The sequence below is a fragment of the Syngnathus leptorhynchus genome, chromosome 17 (genome assembly GCF_054491065.1).
Source record: "Syngnathus leptorhynchus isolate UIUO chromosome 17, UIUO_Slep, whole genome shotgun sequence".
Classification (NCBI taxonomy): domain Eukaryota; kingdom Metazoa; phylum Chordata; class Actinopteri; order Syngnathiformes; family Syngnathidae; genus Syngnathus; species Syngnathus leptorhynchus.
Window position 1 is genome coordinate 2,386,439 of NC_141211.1, and position 24,459 is coordinate 2,410,897.

Genomic DNA, 24,459 nt, shown 5'->3' on the forward strand with positions numbered 1-24,459 from the left:
GTCAGTCTCTCAAATATTCAGAAGATAGAAAACCACTAAAATAATTTTGAAACTAGATTCAAAATATTCTTTTGAAAAGAACTTTTGATGTACAAAAACAGTCTTTTTTTTTTTTTTTAAATATCACATGGTAAAAAGTTTCAAACAAGTTTATTGTAGTTCTTATTTTGTCATTATTGATTTTTTTTGATTTTTTTATTTTGATTTTTTTAAATCTACTCATCTACTGTATCAGTGCGATTGTACACCAGTGCAGCTACTGGGTCCAGAGTAAAGAAAAGAGGGTTTTTCATTTTTAATGGCATCAAAATTAAGAAAAACAAAATCCATCTTTTATACAAAGTGTAACTGCTGGTCTTGTGGGAAACAGAAAAAAAAATATAAACCCATAAAGCTATGAGGCACACCATGGGAGGTTTTTTTTTTTGTTTGTTTTTGTTTTGAATAAGAGCAATAATAATAAAAGTAAAAAGTAACAAATTTGCAACCATTTTCGACCATCCCTTGATGCCATGAATGGCTTCAGAGATATTTTCAATGAAAAGTCATTGAACCTCGGTTGCTTAACAAGTCCAGACAGTTGAGAGATCGATACACACACGCAGACGCACAAACGAATGTTTTTTTTTTTTTCCTGTCAACTGCAGATGTCTTTTTGAAAGGACAAGAAGTCGGACTATATGAGCAGCATTTTGGACATGGCCGCTAGCATCTTTGGTTCAGTCAAACAAAACAGGTTAACATAACCTCCGGCATTCTGCCGCCAAACAGAAAAAGCTGAAAGCCTCCCCGGCCTGGAGAGCCCCCGCACACACACACACACACACACTCAACTGCTACGACAAAACGACACAATAAAGTCCAATTTCCTATGAGGCATGGATGCTTTGAAAATGTTGTAAAACTTGGGGCCTTCGCCTTGGTTTGAATATCAGGACTTGTCATTTTCACAAAAACAATTCAGCCGCTAGTTAACAGATGAACAGACTAGGCCATGAGGCTGGGGCCATGGAGGTGGGTTAACATGTGACTTCTTGTCCTTTCAAACCTGCACCTATGTTGACACCGGAAGGGGGGGGGACAAAAACAAAACAAACAAAACAAAAAAAATACCTGTTGAACAGATCTGCATATTTCAAGGAGAGTAAAGGTAACACATGTAAGATTCTCTCACAACAGTTGAATGCTAAGAGTACATTCTATAGTCTGCTGCTGGGAATCATCCCGCTTCATTATATGTGAAGGAATATCGCTTTTCCCATAGGGAACTCATCCCAATAGTCACCCACAATGGATTTGATGAAAGCAGAGGGGCTACGTTAGTTTCGTTTTTTTTTTTTTTTCTTCCTTCAATGTTAAAATGTGCCACATTTCGCAGCAATATACGTTAGAGAAAATCTTACATGTAACGTCTTTTTTTTTTTTTTTTTTTTTTTAAAGTATGATATGATCGATGAGTCCGCATGACCAGTCACGAGCTGTGACCACCCCAATATGAGGTCTGATAGCACCATATTTGTCTATTAACGCTCTTAACGGTTCATAAGAGTGTCCAAGCATAATATATACTGTATATCATGGAGAAAACCATAGGTCTCATACTCATACATACGTACATGCAACTAAACACATTGCATGTGTATACAAAGACAAATATCTTAAAGAGCATGGTCAATTTGGTTTTGCAGCAGATCATTTCTGGTTGTGCTGTGATTAAATGGCACAGGAGACTGATGCTCAGTTGAACCTATCAACTGTTCTCTCTGTGGTTTGACCTTCCCAAAAAACAAAACAAAAAAGAAAAGGGTGGAGTCAGGGTTGGCTATGAACAACATTGACGATTAACCAAAGCAGTGGTGCCATGATTGTCCAAACCACAGGGTGTGTCGGGAGGGGTGCAAAAAAAATTAATAAAACAAGCATCCTCTCCTGTTCCATTTGCTGTTAACGCATTCATTTAAGGCAACACAACTTTAAACGTCATTTCAGGTGAGCTGTGGATGGAGTGCTGAAAGCCCTTGACGTTTTTTTTTGTTTTTGCATAAAGAAAAGACGTGAAGAATATACCGGTTGGTAAAAGGCTGTTATAAAAGATGTTGGTCAAGTAACGAGGACCTCTCAAAAAAAAAAAAAAAAAAATAATAATAATAATAATAATAATAATTCCAGTCGGTTAAAACGAAACGAGCATTCTTCAACGTGATATATAAGCCCCGCCCCCGCCCGGTGTGCGTTATGTATCAATGTGACTCGCAACAAAACAGGAAATGTCTTCTTGGGACTTATTTATCCGTTCTTACTAATTCTGTTTTGTGTGTATGTACATAGTTGACAAAACAGAGCACACTTCCTGTGTCCAATGGAAACGACACCTCTCAAAATCAGGTAATATGTTGTGAACGCAGCTCGCATCGGGATAGGGAGGCAACACAAATGACGTACGAGACGTGACGACGTGGACACGTGGGGAGAATATGGCTTTTTTTTTTTTTTTTTTTTTTTAAGTATCCCTGTCACATGCCTGGCCTCCCTACCGGTAAACACACACTGTGGTCTCTGGATCCGCTTCTATTGCTCACAAACGACACATTGTACCACCACAAAAAAACATAAGTTGGATCCCATGTCTAATTCACTTTACTTGGAGGGACCGTCAATGTCCACAAAGCACAAAGAGCTCAAGCAAGGAATGCAAGCTGCTCAGAGGACATTACTCTTATGGTTTGTAAAAACTACCAGTTTGACTAAGCTAATACAACCTCGGCCATTTTTTTTTTTTTTTTGAGAGGGATCAAAGTAGAGACGACACGGCCTTTGAGACTAACGGTGACCCTGCTACATGGTTTAGGTTAGGGGAAATGATTACATGTAAAAATAGGAGCAAAGCCCAAATAATAGAAACGTAGGCTGAAAGAGGCGCGCCCCTTCCATCCACAGAATCAAACGCCTTTACTGGGCAGACGTGATAATCAAGGTTAAAAATGTTAAGAATACAAACAAAAGGCTTTGTATGCTGCAAAAACCACAGGCGAAGAAAAACAACGAAAGAGATGGTGAATTTCTTGCCGTTAATCGAGTGACCGTTGCCAAGTCGGCGACGTCTCGGGAGACAGCCGGCCGGCGTGGCAACGGAAACTATCATCATAAAATGGTACAGTAGTAGAAATAGCTAGACCAGGAGGGGGCGGGCTCTCCTGGGAAAAGGTCCGCGGAGAGGTCTAATGATTGGTCATGCGGCTCGCTGTCAGGAATAATGGTTGTAGGGTGGAAGAGGGTGCCCGATGCCATTCTGGTAGTGATGATGTTGGCGGTGGGCTATGTACTCCGCATAACCCATTGTCATCTTCTCGCTACGGTACCTAAACAACGGGAAAAGACATATTGTCCGAACAACACGGTTACGGGTGAGCTACTTAAAGAAAAAAATTCCCCGCTTTTAAAAGCTTCAACGCTTGTAATCCGTACACCGCCATGTGACCTTACCTGGTTAACTTAATGGTCTTCCTGAAATCATTTGTGATGGGAGCTTTGTAACCTCCCTTTCGTAGTAAGGAATCTATGGTTTGAATGTGGTCCCAACCTACGAAAGAAAATTGCTTAAGAGGCACTGAGTCAAATTTCTGATTCAGCCATTTGAATTTCCAATCCTCACTTCCACGTTGACAATTTAGTGACCTTACAGTCCCGAAATAGCAATAACCTTTCAAAAAAAAAAAAAAAAAAAAAAAGCTTATGACTTTTCAGGGACAAAGTCACCTTGACACGAAAATACATTGGACGACTTGGAGCGAGAACGTAAACAAATCGTACCTTGCTCCTTTGCGACCTCTGGCAGGTAGGTGGCGGTGCGCTTTGATCCTTTCTCATTGAAAAACTCTATCCTAATACCGTGAACACCCACCTATGGAAAAACCCATTTTTAGACACAATCTATTCTGAAAAATAACGAGTGGGGGGTTGATCGTGGCAGCAGTGGCACTGACCTCCCAGTCAAGGTAATCGCCGACGTCTTCAAAGTTGGTGAGAAGAGACACTGAGCAGAAGAGGCGAGGCAGCTCATCCCTTGTCATTGGGGGGAAGCGGCTGTCTTTAAGGGCACTGCGGTCAAAAGAAAACAAAAGAAACACCATCAACATGCGACAGACTCACATTTGCATTACGTCTCTCCAATTCACTCCAGGTCCCTTATCTCCAAGTTGGGTGTGGTCACATAGCGTTCGGAATCTGTACACAAATGGAGACTGGAGCCGTGTGTGTGTGTGTGTGAGTGCGTGTTTGCAAATTCCACCCGATTCCTAGTCAGAGTTTTTATTTAAAAAAATATATATATCATATTATGCCAACAGGCGATCCAGGAAACGAAATAATGGGAAATTTGGATTGATTTGCACACATTGCAATTTCGACTGAAAACGTTTCCAGAGATCATGTGAGGATAGTGAAGGACAGCTGCCATCACCCATGTTTAGTCATTCTGTCTTGTGTTGATTTTGGTGAAGGTTGAACAAGAAGGCAAAGCTTCAGATGGAACTAATATGACTCACCTGGTAAGGGTGTACTCCCTGAGTCCTGAGTGCAGATTCATGGCAGAAAATGTACCTATACAACCCCTCAACCGCTTGTCTCTGCCTATTTTCCATGTGACAAACAGCGGGCTGAAAAACAAAACAGCATTCATGCATTTCATGGGGATTTTAGATCTTTTGGGGCCGAAAGAACAAATCACTGATCTGTTTAAAAAGAAAAATCAAGCTGGGGTCGATTGAGATACAAAATGAGCACTTGTCTGGGTCTGTGAATGAAATATGCTAAAGAAACTGTGAAAATGTAGCGTGAACGTGAATGAATTAGCACCACGGGTACATCTGGGCATGCATAGCTGACTTCACGTGATTGGGAAATATTGTGAGGCAAATCCTCATCAACATGCATTTTTCTCAGACAACTAAGTCATTGATTGAGCTTTAATGATTCACTGCACGGTGAATGGCGCACCCACTTCAACTTTCAAATACTGTGGGACCTACTGACATTTGCAAAATCTGAATCACCAAAATGCTTGTGTGTCATACTTGGCTCCTGCCAACATTTTCCATAAAATGAGTCAAGAACCGAATGAAAAGTGTCTCGCCCCTCCTTAACTTGAAACTCCGCATACTCGCAATGTCAGATTGCCTCGGTCTTATTTTAAAGAAATTGGTTCATAAAAACAGGCAAGAATTTGTTGATATGGATCGAGTCGGATACTTGACTGGTGACAGACAAGTGACCAAACATCTAAAGCTCAAAGAACACAAAGCACACAATGCAATGACGCACTTAACATGATTACACAGACGGACATTAAGTTCTGTTTAATGTGGATCTTTTCTTACAGTGGGCATTGGAGGGCATTTTGTTTTTTAACGACCGCAACTACTGAGAAATGGGCTCTGATGTTCTTCAGTTCTTTTGTGGGGAAAGTCAGCGGATTTTCCTGTTATGAAAGGTAAAATTAGTCACGCTCGCAAAGTCTGTCAGGGGAAACATTATGTTTTCATGAGGAACGGGGAAAATATTGTGTGGCGGCATACCCTTCTTTAATTCCAGAATTTTAAGTTATTATAAATGCTCATTCATACCCATGGGTCTTAATAAAAGATGTATATATAGATTTTTTTTTTTTTTTTTGTATTACCTTACTGATTGATGTATAAACTGGGAATGCAGCGATGGCAAAAACCAGTATGTAAATACAAGTACATACTCATGGACATATGGAAAAGTGGTTTCAAGATTGTGCTGCAGAAAGCCAGTAATTTAACATTGCATCTTTTATTTGACTATCATTGCTGTTTGTGCATTTTAGGTTGATTGGATGTTGAAAACTGTTGCTAACGCCTTGGAAGAGGCTTTCCGTGACGGTAAAACAAAGCAGACTCCACATATCAGATTACAATCTTTCAATGAGGTGTGCTAAAAAAAAAAAAAATGTTCATTGTTAGCTTGATCATAATTACATTTTATTTTAATCCCAAAAAAAAGTCCCTACTATTAAAACCACGATTTCTCTAGAGTTACTCAGCACTGTAAATATTCATATTAGATAACATGTTGAAATTGGGAGAGTTTATTCTACTCGGCAGGAACCAGCTTTCTTTGTTGTTGATGCTAACGGCAGTTATTTGCTGTTTGGTTACGGTTTTACTCATCGAACAAGTTACCGGTAGAAAATGGAATCATATGACGGAAAAGTATTTGGGGGGGGCTGGGGGCTTTTAATATACTGAACGTTAATTAGCAGTAAATGATTACAATCTCATTAAGTGCTTCCTCATCGAGCTACTGGTAGCACTGAGCTAACCAAGCCAAGCTTTGAATGTAGCAATATGGAGTTCATTGAATGTAAGGGCTAATGGGATTAAAAAGGAGCACAAAGGATAAACGGAAATATACAGTGGCTTGTTGGAACAATTTATATTGCAAGTGATTATGTGCAAATTGACGTCAATGAAATTAAATGAATTACATTCTAATCTTGCTCGTTCCACCCTTTTTTTTTGTTGAGGCATGCTAACAGTAGCTAGTAGCGACATTAGCCGGTGATACAAGAGTTAAAAGGGAATATTAGTCATTGTGCATGGAAACCACCGGCTATCCGGATAATCTACAAAAGATGCATTTTAATTTGTATACATTATGAGTGCTCGTCAAATGAATGGAACACTGCGAGGTTACGTTAAAGTAGTGTAGGCCAGTAGAGTCACTAAGGTTTTTCTTCGACAAGGCCCCAAATTCCAACTGGCAACAGTCGAGAGATTTTCACATTAAAATCGTTCCATTCAAATCTTTCTCGGATGTGACAGTTTGTGCCCCGAACTATACGGAGGGACATGTTGTGAAAAGTGTGGCTTTTTGGGTGCGAGTACAGCAGTGATCTTGTGAGCATCCAGCAAAAAGCAACAAGACAATAAGTTCAGACTTACTAGGGATCATTTGTAAACCTGGGTGTTCTTGGAGGTTGGTATCCGTACAGATGGCAATAAAGCACGTCAAAGCAGAAGCAGCACATCTCCGCCGAAACGACCATTTTTCTGCCTCCACTTCCCGATCCAGGTCCTGGGCTGAGATTGGGGCTGAGACCGGATGAGGTGTACCCGGCCGGGGCTGGAGACAGAGTAGACAGAACGCTGGTGCCGCCGCCGCTACCACTATTACTACCACCGCCGCTAACGTTGCCCCCGGGTCCCCCCAGGCCGTTCGCCCTGCTCACGTTCGGCGCTCCACCAGCAGTCGCCGAAGAGCCAATCCCCAGCTCCGATCCACAATGTCCGGTTCCTGCCACCCCGCTTCCAGCCCCCACCCCGCCGGGACCCCCCGACCCGGGCGATCCCGACAGCTTCTGCTTCTTCACCCCGCAGCACCCGGCCGCCATCTTGGAACAATCTGCACCTACACACCGCTTCCGACCCATAACCGTCACCGCGGGAAGGGTGGGGGGGGACGCCGACCACACGTACAAATCCCACTGCGTTGAGACGTATGGCGGACGATTCCCTACTCCACTGTCACGTTGCTGCTGCTGTTATTTGGGGTTTTTTTCCGAAGTCGAACGTCGATATGATGAAAAGACTGCAGCGTCACCCTAGCACTGCTTTAACTCTTGCTTGACTTTACACAGCGAAAGCAAGCATTTTTTCCATCTCGGGTTTGCTTCGTGCCCCAGCAATAACAGTCAACACGACACCCCTCCGAGGCTGTCAGTTGTCAACAAGCATCGAAGTTCAGGCCGTTCCAGGTATCAAGCAGACAAGCAGTGGAGCCCCACGGCAAAGCTCTTCAAGCGGAAACCTGGAGCTCAAGTACGCCGTACCCATAAAGCTTCAGCACTGAATTGCGCACGCTATCATGGACGCTCATTCCCTTTCCGCCAGCTTGTTTGCTAGTGCCCGCACAACTTCTAATGACACAACACTTTGCTGGGATTCCAGACGCTGGGACCACGCAGACTAAAATGGCATCTGTCAATGCGGGGCTGCCGTGGCACAATGGACCGCGTCGGCGCAGTGCAAGACATTTCAGGAACATTAGCGCTCAGTTTGCACCTGCATCACAGTCTGCTCTTGGACCTGACTCAACACAACAAATATCACACCCGCGTTAAACGTCGAGCGGAAAGTTTGCGCTAAACGTTTGTCTAAAGGCTGTCATCCGTTTGAGTGGGTACATAACGAAGCGCATTCTCGTCCTTGAGCCGTGAGAAATCCTCGCTGCGCACCCGTCTCCCGATTGCTACCATTCGGTGCCCGCCGTTCGGGTAAGAGAGCCCCTGTGATCGGTCTGTGGGCACACAGGCGTCGGTGTCGTTGGCACGACTGAACTGGATTCAGGAAAATAGGTTGCGTCTCCCTCGCTACGCATCGTGCGCAAAGTTTTTTTTTTTTTTTTTTTTTTTTTTTTAATATGGGGGGGAGTGGCGAGTTTGTGAACGCGCGTTCCTCAAAACGGCGCGCGCACTTGACTCCCGCGCACGTCTTCAAGCGCGTGCATGTAGCATTTCCCCATCCTTTATTGAGCCACGACACTCATTTTAAATTAAAAAAAAAAATCTCAGCGCACCTCAGAATTAAGTGCATTAAATAATAGAAAACACCAAAAATATATCGAATTAATGATGATCTCGTCTCAGTTTACCCACATATCAATTTAATGTGAAAATTACATTTACATATTGCTTCTTCAGCTGAGTTATTTTTGAGTGTGTCTTCTCCCATTACCATGAAGAGCCTCCTGCCATGTTACATTTTCAGTGCATGACCTCTCCGGTATCAGATGCTCGGCAGCATGCTGTTCATCAAAGTCAGTGAGCGGGTTCAAGGCATTCAGTTACAGAGTTGAACGCATCATATAAGGTGCTGTCAATATGACTTCATTGTATGTCAGGCGGAGTTCGGAAATGTCTGCCACAGAAGAGAAGGCTGAGTGTTAGAGTGAATAATGCTGCAGGTCCTGACACAAGGTCATGACAGCGCTGTAACTACTAGTTTCATGAACGTAATCCGAAAGAGTAACATGCACTGGAGCGGCAGTAAAGCCAACGCTGTGTCATCACCAGAACGTGATAAAAGTAGAAGCCGTTTTGGATGACTGGTTGTATTGGATGTAAAACTCCTTGTCTTCAATTTGACTGGACTCAGCTGTTTTTGCCTCTGGCTTCCAGTGTAATGACCTTTTTCTTCCAGCCAGAACAGAGTCACTTCCCATTTTTCATGGTAGGCTGAAAAGCCATTTCATCAAGTGGGATGATTTGTCACCCACTCACTTTCTAACAGATCTTTCGTCTCTGTTTGCGCTTATATATATCTTGGGAAAAAATCTTTTCTTAGGAACATAAATGGAACCTGAATAGACTACAATGCCCACCACCTGAATTACTTTGCTCTAAATGTATCCTGCATCCTTCTTTGCCCTTTCTGTGTAAAAAAAAGGATGTTTAATCTCCAACTGGCCCTAAATTGTTTGAATTGTTTCATCATAAAAACAAATGCTTGTTGTTTTTAAAAATATTCAATAAAAGAAAAGACTAAGACTGTAAAATGTGTGAATGTGTCCAGACAGATCTTTTCTTTTGTAAGTGATGCTGAGGTTGACCAAAGTAACAAGCCTTTTATTTTATTTTTAGAAAGTATTTTTTACTCGTATAGGATTAGAAAGTACACAAATGTTTCAAATGTAGTTTGTGTGTTGGGTAATGACACCGTTTGACCACTAAACGTCAGTCGTGAGACCAAACTGCACTGATCATCTGCCTCATGACGAGAAGAAGAAGAAGAAGAAGAAGAAGAAGAAGAAGAAGAAGAAGAAGAAGAAGAAGAAGAAGAAGAAGAAGAAGAAGAAGAAGAAGAAGAAACGACGAAGAAGAAGAAACGACGAAGAAGAAAAGGAGGCGGAGATAGACGTTTTGAAATCCGCGGCAAACCGAAACAACGCGTCAAGGAAGTATACACATTTAAGTTTGGGTGAATCGCGACACGGATAGAAAGGTAATGCTTTTATTCTCCTTTTAGTAACATCATCGCAAAAAAACAATTGCTACGACTTGTATTTCCTTTCCATTGGAAAGCACTTTGACAGATCAATTGAATCGCGACAGTGTCATTACAATACTGCAGACGTTAAAGACTTTTGTTTTGCTGTGGAATTTGGCGTCACGCCAGTCCGGCCTTTGTTTGTATTGAATGGTTGACAATCTTTGTTTTTATATTGTAATTGGATATCACTTTTTAATTCTTCTTACGATATATTCCATCCTTATGTTGCTGCCGTGATGCAACACGTCTCGCGAGGGCTTCAATGAGAAGTCGATGTCCACATTTTTGGCATCTCAGCCGTTTTTAAAATGATTTCCTAGCTTAATGACCTGTTGCGTGTTTTTAAATAGTCTTTAGCGTTTCCACCATGATCAACGAGGATGCGAAGGTGATACCAGTGCGAGTCGCCTTACGCTGTCGTCCGTTAGTGGCAAAAGAAGTCGATGAGGGATGTCAGAGCTGCCTTACCTTCGTGCCAGGAGAACCACAGGTATGTATTCCAAATTATACATGCGATATATTTCATTTCCCTTTTGGTGGTTAAATAACATGGGATCAACCTGGTTTGTGACAATGAGCAGAAAAGGAACATTCTCAGAAAAGTGTTTGAGGGTGTGAGAGGCGACTGCTTAGCAGATTCTGGTGTTTGTTTTAGGACAGAAAATTACAAACTGATTTCATTTATGTCTTTTCATCAGAATTTAGTGATGCATTTTCTCATGTGACTGACGACAACACATTTCTTTCATTCTTTATAATGCCAGAAGGGTGCTTTTTGGAACAACCCGTTTTCATATCCCATTGTTTTTGTCATGTTATCAGAGGCAGTTTACTATTCAAAAGACTCAGTAACAATTTGTTTGGAACATGTTACATTCGTCGTTTTGCTTATGAACCAAATAAAAATACATTTGAGAGAAAAAAGCTTTGTTCCCATACTGGAAACCAAAAACTGAGATGCAAACCCTACCATAAGTTACCAAAAGTTCAAATGTCTTTCTTGCAGTTGGTGGTTGGCACAGAAAAGACGTTCACATACGACTATGTATTTGATCCCACTGTAGAGCAGGAAGAGGTCTTCAGTACTGCAGTGTCGCCTTTATTACATGGGCTATTCAAAGGTAGCTGTATCTTTTCAAAATAAATCAGCTGAGACAAAAAAGATCAATTTAGCCACGAGGCTCACAGTCATGTTTTTTTACGTAGGTTACCACGCCACAGTTATTGCCTATGGACAGACCGGATCTGGAAAGACTTTTTCTATGGGGGGAGCATACACATCTGCTCAAGAGAACGATCCCACTGTTGGTGTTATTCCACGAGTTATCAGGAGTATCTTTGAAGAAAAGGAAAAGAGTACAGACTGTGACTTCAAGATGAGAGTGTCCTATCTGGAGGTTGTATGAACAGATTTCAAATTTCATTGGCTTTAGGGTAAACCAATGACACAGTTCTATATATATATTTTTTTTTTAATCACAGCTCTACAATGAGGATGTTTTGGATTTATTGTGTACTGCCAAAGATAAACCAGTTGTGAGCATTAGGGAAGACCCCAAAGAAGGTATTAAGGTAAATGTTGCACACCCTCAATCACGTTTTACCTATATGATTTGTGTTTTTCTGAAAGTCCCATCTTGAATGTCCGTTTTCAGATTGTGGGCTTAACTGAGAAGAAGGTGGTCTCTGCCGAAGAGATGGTGAGCTGCCTGGAGCTGGGCAACTCTGCTCGCACTGTGGGCTCCACAGCGATGAACGCTGCCTCGTCACGCTCACATGCCATCTTTACCATCACACTGGATCAACGCAAAGGGAAAGACAAGTCCGTGTCATTGCTGCTTTTGTTTAGCCGTTTGGATGGATGGGGGGGGGGGGGGCTTGAAAAGTTGAGACAGCCTTCTCATCTTTTTTTTTGTCTCTAATTGTTTTGTGCAGAATGGACTCAGTTGTTTCCAAACTGCACCTTGTAGATTTGGCTGGCTCCGAAAGGCAGAAAAAAACCAAAGCAGAGGGGGATCGTTTGAAGGAAGGTACGGCACGTCTTGAATTTGACCTTTAGCTGAAATGGCTCTGCCCTCAATAACATTCTCATCCTCAGGCATCAGCATCAATAAAGGACTTTTGGCTTTGGGTAATGTGATCAGTGCCCTGGGGGATGAAAGTAAGAAAAACGCCTTTGTCCCTTACCGAGACTCCAAGCTCACTCGCCTGTTGCAAGGTAGGCTTGAATTTATTTTAAGGTGAGCTTCAGAAAACATCCTCCCTTCGAGGACCTTCACATCTCTAGGCAAATAATATTTAGGACCATCTTGGCTTAGTTGAAACTATATTTCATCTTCTTTCATCAGTTTTCCCCCCACCTAACAAGTGAAATACTTGACTCGGCTATTTTCTTTCAAATGGTTTTTAAAAGTGACATTTAACATCATTACCAATGGCTATAGTGAAATAACAAAGTTATTGTTGCATCAACAGATTCCCTCGGAGGCAACAGTCACACTTTGATGATAGCATGCATCAGTCCGGCGGACTCCAACCTGGACGAGACCATCAACACGCTGCGATACGCTGACCGAGCTCGGCAAATCAAAAACAAGCCCGTGGTCAACGTGGACCCCAAAGTGGCGGAAATGAACCGTTTAAAGCAGCAGGTGCATAGAAAGTGACACAAGTGGATTTGATTTGGATGACGTTTAAATGTCCTCCTTGGGTCCACAGGTTCAGGAGTTGCAGGTGATGCTTCTTCACGCTCGTGGAGGAGTGGCACCCGTGCTCTCTGGGAATGAAAAAAGGTTGTTGGAACAGAACCGCAGTCTGCAGGAGGAGAATACTAAATTGAGCAAGGAGCTGAGTGAGACTGTAGGACAAACAGCTCTCATGTTTGACAAGATCATTACGGTGAGTGTCAAAAGTTGCCGACTGACGGCTCGTTGCAGTGAATGTGCATAAAACATGAATCCTTTTGAATGTTTTTTTTTTAGGCTTTATTTTTGTCATTCTTATCGTTTGTTACATTTTGTTGTAGGCGGAGCACATCAATGAGAAACTTCAAAGCAAACTGGAAAAACTGCAGCGCCATGCAGCGTAAGCTTTTCGTTCTTTGTCTTTTCTTCAAATGTGGGCTCTTAATATTAAATTAATAATAATAAGAAAAATAAAGTAGAATAACAATAGTGAGAATGCCTTCGCCTTCACACTAATGAACTTGTTTTATGGTGTCTCACGGGCGCGTGTGGTTTTTATTACAGTTGCAGAGTTGACCTTGAGAAAGTATTGGAGACACTACAGGATCAGGAGTTGAAAGAGAATGTGGAAGTGATGAAGAACCTTCAAGAAGTTATCTTGGAGATCAAGGTATGAAAATCAGCAGTGACTAAAAATATTGGGGCTTTTTAGGATTCTCTAGTTCAATCTTTAAATGAAGGAGATCAAACAGAATGAGGTCTCTTCCGACAATCTTGGTAGCGAGAGTATGATTTTTATTTATTTATTTTTCTGACAGCGTGAGAGTGCAGGCATTGCCGCCTCTATCGACGCCATGGCTGTCGGAGAGGATGAGCAGTACAATGAAGTCAATGAGCACCCAGTCGTAAGTAGTTTTTTTATTTTTCGGGTCTCCCTTTCCTCCCCATGAACATTGTGTTTCCCTTCTGTCCCATTAGGAAAGCGAAAGCAACGCGATGGCCAGCAAGGACTCACAAGATGGCTTTACAGCCCGCCATGCGCTGCAGCAGGCCCAAATGTCCAAAGAGCTGATCGAGCTGAACAAAGTGTTAAGTTTGAAGGAGGCCTTGGTGAAAAAGATGTGCCAGAATGACAGCCAGTTGGAGTCGGTGCAGTCGGAGCAGCAGGTGAGAGAAGTCAATCTAGCGGTGATGTCGCGGCATTAATCATTTCGCCATTTGATCTCTTAGCAAAACTTGCAGGATCTGCAGACAGCGGTCAATTCATTGCAACAGGAGAAACAGGAGCTTGTTTTGGAACTTCAGTCTGCAAAGAAAGGCAAAAACCACGCCAAGTACGCTCCTTGGTCAAAAGCTTTACATTTCCACAATTGTTAAGTGATACCTTCACACATCTTCATCCATCCACACGTGCAGGCTGAGCGAACAGCGCAGGAAGCGTCTGCAGGACCTGGAGAGCCAGCTGGTTGAGATGAAGAAGCAGCTTCTGGAACAATCCAAAATGCTCAAACTCAAAGAGTCTTCTGTTCAGAAAGTTAGCAAGCTGATGCAGGAAATACAGGTACATGGAAATGACCTAACCCAAGACCGCTGGTCTAAAAGTTGCAAATATATACATGGATTGTCCCTGCAGGCGATGAAGTCCCAGCGTACTCAGCTGATGAAGCAGATGAGGGATGACTCGGAGAAATTCCGACTCTGGAAGAAGGATAAGGACAGGGAGGTGATTCAGCTGAAAGAAAAGGTACAGTGCATGGGACATATCCTATTATTTGGAGCACGTTTTCAAAACCAATCACAACTTTTGACAGGATCGTAAACGTCAGTACGAGTTGCTTAAACTCGAGAGGGATTTCGAGAAACAGGCCAGCGTCCTGCGTCGGAAAACGGAGGAGGTGAAGTTTGCTCTTTGGCTCAGACTCGCTACTTGAACGTATTGAACTGCATGAGCACCAAGAGCGCGTTCTGGAATGTCCATATGCACAACAGCCGTTGAATGTTCTGACCAACACAGGCTGCAGCGGCAAACAAGCGACTGAAAGTTGCTCTGCAGAAGAGAAGTGAAGTGGTAGAGAAACGCAAGGATTCTCACAGCAGAGGGACGGAGGGAGCTGCCGCCAGGGTGAAGGTAAAGTTTCCGCTCACAGTAGGTGTTCTCGCATGCATCGTTAATGTCGTCGATGCAATTTGGGTCAGAATTTGTTTCTCAGCGAGGTCGAGGTTATGGTTAGCATCGCAGAGGCCCGGCGTCACCTCAATGACCTTCTGGAGGACAGGAAAGTCTTGGCTCAGGAGATAACGCAACTCAGACAGCAGATTGATGCCGGGGAGAAGCCAGCTGCCAAAATCAGGGTGAGTTTTTGTGACTGGTGTCTGGTTCTGAAATCATCAAATGCCATTGCCAGGAAAGTACAGAACTCTCTCGTCATTTAAGGTGTGACAACTTGCCCAATCTGTGAGCGACTAAACACTGTTTTCATTTTTTTTTTTACCTGTGCCATCTTTCGCCGTAAAGCGCCGGACGCTGCTGTTCTCTGAGTTGGAGAATCGGCGGGCGCTGGAGACACCTATGAACAAACAGCTGGAGAACTTGACGACAGAAATGGAACTCAGGTTAGTCAGAGCAACTACAAAAATGGTTTGGGGTTTTGCTAAGTCAAACGTGGTCACCACTTGCTGTTTATTATTTGAGCAGGAATGCCCAGATAGCTGACCTTCAGCAGAAGGTTCTCGCCGCAGACAGCGAAGGGCGTCTGAAACAGCGTGTCGATGGCATCGTAAGCATTGTTGATGCCAAGTGTGCCGTCCGAGTCCTGATGACTGAGGTGAGGCTGGCTGCTTGGGTCCGCGACGTAAAACAAAAGCATGCAAGCTGTCTACAATGTCTTTGCACAATGAATTTTAAGACCATAAGCTAAACTCCATTTGTCCATTTACACCTGGTGTGTGTAGTGTGAGAAATGAGCAAATTATGGGTGCTCTTCCATATTTGTCTTTTCAGCTGGTGTCAGCGAAGACAGCTTCAGCCAAGCAAGAGAGTGAACTCCACCAAGAGAAAGCCAACACGCACGAGTTAAACAAACGTTTGGCTGACGAGCGAGTATTGATGTCCAACATGGACATGGAGCATCAGCAGCAGCTTGTGGAATTAGAGCAGAGGCATCAAGACAAAGTACTTATCCTTTACAGGTTTTACTTAGATCTCCCTTTCCTTCTTCTACAGTATGTGCTTCCCGCCCTACAGGTCCAGTGTCTCCTGAACCAGCTCCAGAGCAAACCCATCCGTCAAGAGCCTGATCAAGGAAAGCACAAAGATGAAGAGGCGAGCACAAGGGAGGAGGAGCTCCTACATCGTCTCAAAATTCAGGTTCGTCCTTGCACTGTTAAAAAGAAATGACTTCCGAATTAACGGGGTTCCTCGCCTTAGGATGAAGAGCTCCAAAAACTGCGTGCCCTGTATGAGCAGAGTCAAAACCTGGCGTTGCAGTGTAGTCAAGTAAGTGCAATATTTATTTCAACCTCTTGTTAGCAAGTAGAAGATGCAAAAGAAAAATGCTTCACTGGTTTCCAAGCTCCCCCACCGACCGCATTTTAGCAGAGATGGCCACTTTACATCTGCAGTGACACAAAGAGACCACCAGGTGGTAATATATTGCAAATTTTGGTTAGGTTTGATTTGATTTCTAACCCTCATAAATAGGATTTGAGAAAAATCACTTCACTTGAAGAACCAAACTTTTTTCTTTCTTTCTTTATAACGTTCACATTTGGTCACACAGATGCGCATCAATAAGCAGGCGGCCGAAAGAATAAAATAAAAAACTCTTAAAAAGGCGTACAGCATTTCAGGCACGCCCTCTAAGGCCTTTTACAATAAAACAGGATTTATCTTGTCAATAAAGATTGTCGTTTGATTATCTGTAAAAATTGACTCAGGCCCTGCCTTTGAAAATGTTAAATATATGCAAAAATTTCCCATCCTTTTATTCCAGGATGCAAATATTTCACGAGACTCTAGCAGTCCAGACATCACCTTCTTCAAGCCGCCATATTGCACACCAATAAAGACGGTAGGCGATGCCCCTCGGCTTCTCTTCGAGCGGCCTACCGGACGCACGTGAACAATGGCTTTCATTTTTTCTTTCAGGTTCTAGAGGATATTGAAAACACGGAACACGTCACCCCAGACCTAAAGCTAGTACGTATTTCAAAAGACGAGAACGTGGATCAGGAGCAAGCCAAAAATAACATCAAGATTCTCAAAAAGAAAAAGCGCCTCTTGTCCAATTTTCATGGTGGATTTTTCGCTAACTGTACTCCAGTCAGAGAGGAGTATCCTCCTTTTTAGTCATCCAATAAGTGAATGGAGCTGGTTCGTCCTTAGTTTTGGTTTAACTGGAGGTTTTTTTGTTTGTTTTTGATCCCTCTTGTTATTTTATTCAAATTAGCATTCTTTCAAATTGTTAAAATAGCAAACTAACTTGTCCTGTGTTCTTTCATTTATGTTAATAAAGTCTTAAGTTTAAAGCTTAGTTTATTTATTGATTTTTGTTTCTATACTATAACCCAAATGTGATCATGTTTTTCCCCCAATAATATGTGTACTTTATACACCGTTAAATAGCACAAAATGCAAATCAGGCCTTTCTTTCCTTGTTTGCTTTTTGTGAGCTCATCGGAAACAACTCTGATTGGAGAACGACGGTGACCTGCACACCAGTTTAATTTTGTTATCTGGTGTAAATTGCATCTGAAATGATGACCATCGATCCAAAGGTGAAAGATGGTGATTTATCAGCATAACACATTATTGCTGTGCACATATTGTTTCTCTTTAAGATGTTGGACTCTGCTCGCAAGCATTGCCATGCCTTCAACTTCAAGATAAGATAACCCAAGTACAAGAATGAATCTTGTACAAGAATGTAGAAACGCTGCATCTATCCACTTTTAGAGGAAACGTTTTATTTTTTTTACTCAATGTAGCAACTTCTGGTTTTAATGGCGATTTACAAAACATCAAGTCTTCCTGTTTTCTTTGATACTCATTGTGAATTTATTGGAGACTCATTTGTGGTACAATCTGATAACACCTCAATCTCATTCTCCAAGCACTAACTGATGTGTTCAATATTAATAGCTGAGATTCACCTTAAACTAGTACAATTGTAAAAACCTGTCGATTTTTTTTTATTTATTTTTTTTATTATAAACCACCCAGCAAACTAGTTCATGGTGTGCCAACCACCCAAAATGGCTCCATGACCAACTTTTGGGTCCTATACTGTTTAAAAAAAAAAAAAAAAAAAAATGTGGATTATGAACTCTGCTCACGTGTTAACTGTAAAAAAGCACGTTTACATCTTGTCATAAACTTTACTCACTGCCACCTCCAATCAAGTGACAGTGGGTGTTCACTCCATTTTTTTTTTCGAGCAACAACAAAAGAGATGTGCTTGAAACTGGCCCTTCCCTGTGTCAGACAGTATGGAATCAGGATGTTGGAGAGGGGCAGGGCACAAGGCCTGTTAAATATTGACAACTAGTATAATCATTAACCACCCACCAACCCCTGATCTCTTAAACTGGCGGGTCGGCCTAGTTGTCATTCCTTCCTGCTCTGCCGTGCCTAACGTTGCCACCCAAAATGCAGCTCTTGTTTCTCTATTTCCATTTTTGTCTTTTTCTTCTACCAACCTGCTCCCCTAACTTAACTACTTCGGCCTAAACGTCGCCATGGCCGTGACGACGTGCTGCTCCACTCCAAACGTCGGCCTCACGTGACACCTCGAGGTGAGTACGACTCAAATTGACGACTGCGTGTTGGATTCATTGGAACGTTTCAAACTAATGTGAACACAATTTTATTTTCTTCACAGGGATTACGAACAGCACAATGTTATTATCATTTGAATATTAAAGGGGTTTTAATGCTGAATTGTGAAAACTTCAAAAAGTTGTTTTTTGGGGGCATATTTCAGAGGGATATTTAATTACCGTTAATGATATCATTTTAGTTTCATTAATTGACCGGTGACCAGTCCAGGGTGTAACCCGAAGTCACATGGTATAGCTTCACTCGTTAGACTGGGCCGTACAAGCGATTGAAAATAATGATGATTTATTTATTTTCTTTTGGTTACATTTCATTTAAATGCACTGTTCTTAAAGGTGGAAGTACGTAATTGAAGATATATATATATATGTGTGTGAACAAGAAACCAGCAATAAACGGGTTAAACACGCCCATATTTTCACATATTGACAGACGTCCTCATAATTGCCACCATAAAATGAGTTTTATCTAGTCAAGCTTTGGCCCTTTGGTCACACTGTGGGTTGATGTGTATTTGAGGTAGTAAAACAGGGAGGAGGAAATTAGCAGGTCAAAGTCACCCACCAGAGGACCATGGTTGAAAGCAGCCAAAATCCTAACTTAACCTCAACGATCTTTGATCTTTATGTGCTTGGTCGGCGAGCGGCCCTCGCCCTCGTCACGGATTCGCCTGGATGAGACTTTCGGTGCTCGCTGGATGTAACAGCAACTCCATGTGGATGCTGGATCAAGTTCCAGTGGAGGTGCTGTTACTTGCAGAGAGTTGCTACAGACGGTGGATAATCTGTTGAAAAATAGTTGATGATAAAGAATAATGGGGCACAAGGTGATGACCTATGAATTGACAGCCACTGATGATCATGTGTGCCTGTCATTTCTGTAGGCCACTGCTGTGTTTGTCCTTCATAACAGTTGTTGCGTCATCATGTGTTTGAATTATCTTTGCAGGAGGCTTGAAGATGTTGCACTGTTCTTAAAATGTGTTGACAATATCTCAATAAAGTTTTGACATTTTCCTTCATGAGGTTTGTGTGTACTGTTACTGAATACAGGTTACTCCAAAATTGGAGGACAATTTCAGGATCAATATTGGAAGTATTGACAGTTTCTTATATAACATACACTTGATTTTCGAAATACAAAATCCCTTGGGATTTAGATGGGCAATAAAAAAATTGCTCTTCTCGTGCAACAGTGTTTCCCAAATTTTATTGAGCAAGGCACAACTTTTCTTAATACACTGACAGGGGACCCCAAGATGCTCACTGGAAGGGTATTCTATGTACATCCAAGCCAGTTTAAACAGAATTAGATTCTGACTTTTTTCTTAGAACTGTGACTTTAAAGTGAGAATTCTCACTTTATATGCTTTATAGGGAATAAAAAAGACAAGGGAATAGAAAAAAAAAACGTAATTCTACACCAACTTTTTATGAAATTACACTATAAATCAACTATTTAAATGTATCCCTATTTGCGACACGACACAGGATACAGTTATAATAATCAGATTAAACATAAATATGTTGTTTTGCTTATCCGTTTGGGTGAAATATATACTCGTGATATTGTAAATGGGTGTTGACTGGTGAGCATTAACACTATATGTGAATTTGCATTTAAGAGCAGGTCGGACACATTCAATACGGCGTACAAGCTTACGTATTCTAAACCGCTTAAGCGTGAGTCTGTATTGTCTTTTATTGTATTGTACGCACATTAGTGACACCTAGCGGTTGAGAAAATGAAGCGCACTTCCCGTCAGGAAACGCGGCAAAATGCTATTCCGGTTTCAGAAGGACAGGACATCAGCATGGCATCCAGCAGCGACGTGGCTAATGTTAATGGACGAGAAAACGGGGAGCCGGTGGTTAAGCGGCCACGAGAGAACGTCACGCCCGACTTTCCGCTTCGTTCCCCAAAGGAGCCTGCAAACAAAGTGACCGTGGTGCTCGGAGCTCAATGGGGGGACGAGGGCAAAGGAAAAGTTGTGGACCTGCTCGCAATGGATGCTGATATTGTTTGCAGGTGTCAGGTAACAGTAACGCTCATACTTTTTATTATTATTATTACACTTGATACATAAACCAAATGACATTCATACGTCTTCTAATTAGAATGGCAGATGTCGTTTGAGAAAAGTCTATGACCTCGTTCAGACCTTCCGCATATAGACAAGCTACAGTGCTAGCCTTGTTTGTTAGCATGTGTTCAACGATAGATTACATTCGCCATGCACGAGAGAATCGTTGCGCTTATCTTTTTCAAAGGGTTGGCGAACTAATCATGCTGTGTCAAGCGGTTGCAGTTTATATGAAGTGTAATGATGTAACACGACGTGCTATCTCTGTTACCAGTGCGTTAGGTTAGATGTGGCGTTTACGTCCCCTTCGAAATCCGAACTCTTTATTATTATTATTATTATTATTATTATTATTTTTTTTTTTTTCTGCAGGGTGGCAACAACGCGGGTCACACCGTAGTCGTGGACTCGGTGGAGTATGACTTCCATCTGCTACCCAGTGGCGTCCTCAACAAGAAAGCCATCTCCTTTATCGGTATATTGATTCTCTCATTTATTGTAGCTGACTTGGATTTAGATGGAAAATATATATGAAGTCCCTTGACCTTTATTTGACCTTTATTTAAAATTGAGCACCGCTTCCATAGTCACCATTTTAAGAAATGTCTTGTTACATCTGCATTTCTTATTAAAGTAATGGAAAAAGGTTTTAATGATTGAATTAAATTAACATTTGATTTGCCGTCGCAGGCAATGGGGTTGTCATACACCTCCCCGGGCTGTTTGCAGAGGCACAATCGAACCTGAAGAAAGGCAAAGGTGGTGTTTAAAAAAAAAAAAAGACTTTTGTATAAATGTGTTTGTCATGTTGAATAAAACATTTCATGTGGGTTTTTTTTCCATGTAGGATTGCAAGGATGGGAAGAAAGACTTAAGATTTCTGATCGTGCTCACATTGGTGAGTATATTTTTCATGTGAAGTCTTTTTGTCATGTGAAAGTGTCTCATTGAGGATCCCTCGGTCCACTTTTAGTATTCAACTTCCATCAGGCTGTCGATGGCATTCAGGAGCAGCAGCGGCAGCAGCAAGAAGGGAAAAAGTAATTTCAAGCATTGAGTTTCGGGCCCGCAGGAGGGACTGTTCTCGAAACTGACTTTATTTCATTGCTGCAGTTTAGGGACGACCAAAAAGGGCATAGGCCCCGCCTACTCCTCCAAAGCTGCTCGGAATGGCCTCCGTGTTTGTGATCTTGTCTCGGATTTCAAAGTCTTTGAAGACAAGTGAGTTTGCTAATGAGTGGACTGCGTCAAATCTATGACGTAAAAGTAAAATATCAGAAAAATTCATATTTTCTGCCAGTCCGTGCGGAGCAATTTTTGCCTACAGGAGTATGAAAGAACTTTTTATTTTTTTTAAGGTTCCGCATGTTAGCAGAGCATTTCCTGACAATGTATCCAAAACTGAATGTAGACATTGAAGGCGATCTGGAGCAGTTAAAGGTGAGAGAGATGGCGGATTCACACACACACATGTTCATCACACTCATTCTGGTTATATCGCAGCTTTTTAAGCGAATGCTTTTTTTTTTTTTTTTTTTAATGGGTTTGTGATTCCATCAATAGAGCAAAGAATCCAGACAAAGTGGTAACGTTTGTCAACTGATCCCTTTCGTCAGGGATACGCGGAGCGACTGCGCCCTCTAGTGACAGATGGTGTTTACTTCATGCACAAAGCTCTTACTGGTCCCAGTAAGAAAATCCTGGTGGAGGGGGCAAACGCCGCACTGCTGGATATTGACTTTGGTGAGAGCATTTGTCATTTAATCCATCTGAGCCATCTTCAGCTAATAGACGTGTCTCCCATTTAGGCACATATCCCTTTGTGACGTCGTCAAACTGCACCGTCGGAGGAGTGTGCACCGGGCTTGGCGTGCCGCCGTCTCACGTTGGACGAGTGTATGGCGTGGTGAAAGCCTACACCACCCGGGTGGGCGTCGGTGCCTTCCCAACAGAACAGGATAATGTGAGTCATGATGCAACCTTGGGAATTTAAATTCGAATTACATTTGACTAAGTTGATTGAGGACATGAAAAAAAAAAACCCTCATTGACTCAATTGAATCTTGTTTTGATCGAGTTCCTCGAGCAAACGCTCCCATCTTTTTCGTACAGGAGACTGGGGCCCTTTTACAATCGCGAGGTCACGAGGTCGGCGTGACAACCGGCAGAAAGCGACGCTGCGGCTGGCTGGACTTGATTCTGGTCCGATATGCTCACATGGTCAACGGCTTCTCGGCGTAAGCGGGCGTGGCTTTGAGCAAATCTTTCCTTCCCATTGTCACAATTGAACAGAGAGCCTCGTATTTGCAGCATCGCCCTGACCAAACTGGACATTTTGGACACCCTGGCGGAGATTAAAGTGGGAGTGGCCTATAACGTTGATGGGAAACCTCTGCCGAGTTTCCCGGGTAAGTGACAAACCCTCGCGTCGATGCGTGCATTGATAAACTCGGACGGCTTTCGGTTACGGTACAGCAAACATGGACGTTCTGACGCGAGTCACCGTGGAGTACAAAACGTTCCCCGGCTGGTGCCGCAGCACCGAGGCGGCCCGCAGCTTTAGCGAGCTACCGTCGCAGGCGCAGAGCTACATTCGCTTCATTGAGGACTTCCTGCAAGTGCCAGGTTTGTCAAAGCTCCTTCAGAGCGACAGGCCAAATGTAAAACATTCCCTCTCCTTTCAGTCAAGTGGGTCGGAGTGGGCAAGTCCAGGGAGAGCATGATCAAACTGTACTGATCAGCGGCGTTGACTTCCTCACTCGTGGCTGGCCAGTACGACGTCGCTTTGCCATCGTTTCACGTGTAAACTCCATCGCGATGGAAAGATTTCAGCAGAAAGGATCCAAGTCTCACCATTTTCAATCACAAGTCAACTTGTGTGTTCCAGCTGATGTTTCTGTGTTTTTAAGGTGTCAAGTTTTACAATTGGGTATTTACCGTATAATCATTCCTTTCCACGGTGATGAAGCCCAGTTTTTAAAAAAAAAAAAATTCAGAAGCTTATGAAGCAATGCCTGTTTACCCTTTAACAATGATTGACACATTTACCGACTTGTAAAGGAGTACCATCAGCAATTTTTTAAACCTGAGGTGGCATGATAGAGTAGCTAGCATTCATGACAACATGAAAGCCCATTATGCAATAATGTAGACGTTTTTTTGTTTTTTTCCTTGAACTGTTTTAAACGCATTTAAGTTGTTTGTAACTGTGATTGTTGGAGTGAGTGTTGTATTTTTGGAGATCATTCTCACCACATAAAAAACAAAATCTAACTGAAAAAACTTTCCACGCCACAAGAAAACATTGATGTAAATATAAAAAGAGACTCGTAATAGTATTTGGCATCATATTCCCCTTGTGGCTTGCTATTGTCAATAAATGGAAACTTCAAGTCTTGGGTGATTCCAATGATTATTACTTCCAAGAAATCTGCAGAATTATTCAACCTTCCAGTATTTTACTCCCTTTTAAACCTTGCTGTAAAAGCTTTTCAGTGCCTGGAGGAATTAGATTAAACTGTAAAGTGATTTCCTCTAGAGATCGATGCTGAGGTGTTCACAGTCTTTCCAATGCGACTAAGACCCAACACACACAGAAGTGATCCAAATAGGTCAAACGTAATTTGGCTTAAATTCTCGTCACTTGTCACTATTGAGACTAAATTTCACTTTGTATCCAAAGAACATTGTAATTCGGTCCTGATCATTTTTGGGTTGTCACAGAGAAACAATACACTCCTATGAGAAAAGCACCAAAAGCAAGATTCACTCTTGTAACACAATCCC

The 24,459-nt window shown here is 42.3% G+C and overlaps 3 protein-coding genes across 3 annotated transcripts; 2 read left to right on the forward strand and 1 right to left on the reverse strand.

Moving 5' to 3' along the window:
* Positions 1-271: 271 nt before the first annotated feature.
* ammecr1 (AMMECR nuclear protein 1) lies at positions 272-8,405 on the reverse strand. The gene is made up of 6 exons (XM_085936786.1): positions 6,966-8,405; positions 4,545-4,655; positions 3,984-4,098; positions 3,811-3,901; positions 3,484-3,580; positions 272-3,359 (listed from the first exon to the last, which is right to left on the reverse strand). Exons 1-6 carry the CDS (start codon positions 7,451-7,453, stop codon positions 3,245-3,247), a joined length of 1,017 nt encoding a protein of 338 aa, XP_085792912.1. The 5' UTR covers positions 7,454-8,405; the 3' UTR covers positions 272-3,244.
* A 1,430-nt stretch (positions 8,406-9,835) lies between these two features.
* On the forward strand, positions 9,836-17,286 carry kif4 (kinesin family member 4). Its single transcript, XM_085936563.1, has 27 exons — positions 9,836-10,022; positions 10,421-10,560; positions 11,077-11,191; positions 11,277-11,467; positions 11,553-11,642; positions 11,726-11,892; positions 12,006-12,100; positions 12,169-12,288; positions 12,546-12,721; positions 12,789-12,968; positions 13,096-13,154; positions 13,319-13,424; positions 13,573-13,659; positions 13,733-13,921; positions 13,985-14,088; positions 14,171-14,315; positions 14,388-14,498; positions 14,566-14,649; positions 14,769-14,882; positions 14,951-15,106; positions 15,270-15,367; positions 15,450-15,579; positions 15,756-15,926; positions 15,999-16,121; positions 16,182-16,250; positions 16,747-16,824; positions 16,902-17,286. The coding sequence occupies exons 2-27, from the start codon at positions 10,438-10,440 to the stop codon at positions 17,100-17,102; spliced, it is 3,282 nt and encodes a 1,093-aa protein (XP_085792689.1). The 5' UTR covers positions 9,836-10,022; positions 10,421-10,437; the 3' UTR covers positions 17,103-17,286.
* Positions 17,287-20,313: 3,027 nt separating this feature from the next.
* Positions 20,314-24,068, forward strand: adssl (adenylosuccinate synthase, like). Its single transcript, XM_085936564.1, has 13 exons — positions 20,314-20,625; positions 21,046-21,148; positions 21,364-21,432; positions 21,521-21,571; positions 21,647-21,713; positions 21,787-21,894; positions 22,032-22,113; positions 22,290-22,416; positions 22,482-22,636; positions 22,786-22,910; positions 22,984-23,081; positions 23,149-23,298; positions 23,358-24,068. Exons 1-13 carry the CDS (start codon positions 20,335-20,337, stop codon positions 23,408-23,410), a joined length of 1,479 nt encoding a protein of 492 aa, XP_085792690.1. The 5' UTR covers positions 20,314-20,334; the 3' UTR covers positions 23,411-24,068.
* The last annotated feature ends 391 nt before the right edge of the window (positions 24,069-24,459 follow it).

Bases quoted from the DNA above. Each gene is read 5' to 3' on its own strand.
- ammecr1 (XM_085936786.1), bottom strand. From the start codon at position 7,453: ATGGGTCGGAAGCGGTGTGTAGGTGCAGATTGTTCCAAGATGGCGGCC. The intron at 4,099-4,544 runs GTGAGTCATATT...TTTTGACCGCAG, and splicing joins AGGGAGTACACCCTTACCAG to TGCCCTTAAAGACAGCCGCT. The intron at 3,360-3,483 runs GTAAGGTCACAT...CCCGTTGTTTAG, and splicing joins AAGACCATTAAGTTAACCAG to GTACCGTAGCGAGAAGATGA.
- kif4 (XM_085936563.1), top strand. From the start codon at position 10,438: ATGATCAACGAGGATGCGAAGGTGATACCAGTGCGAGTCGCCTTACGC. The intron at 15,927-15,998 runs GTACTTATCCTT...CCCGCCCTACAG, and splicing joins AGCAGAGGCATCAAGACAAA to GTCCAGTGTCTCCTGAACCA. The intron at 16,825-16,901 runs GTAGGCGATGCC...TTTTTCTTTCAG, and splicing joins ATTGCACACCAATAAAGACG to GTTCTAGAGGATATTGAAAA.
- adssl (XM_085936564.1), top strand. From the start codon at position 20,335: ATGAAGCGCACTTCCCGTCAGGAAACGCGGCAAAATGCTATTCCGGTT. The intron at 23,082-23,148 runs GTAAGTGACAAA...GTTACGGTACAG, and splicing joins ACCTCTGCCGAGTTTCCCGG to CAAACATGGACGTTCTGACG. The intron at 23,299-23,357 runs GTTTGTCAAAGC...CTCTCCTTTCAG, and splicing joins GGACTTCCTGCAAGTGCCAG to TCAAGTGGGTCGGAGTGGGC.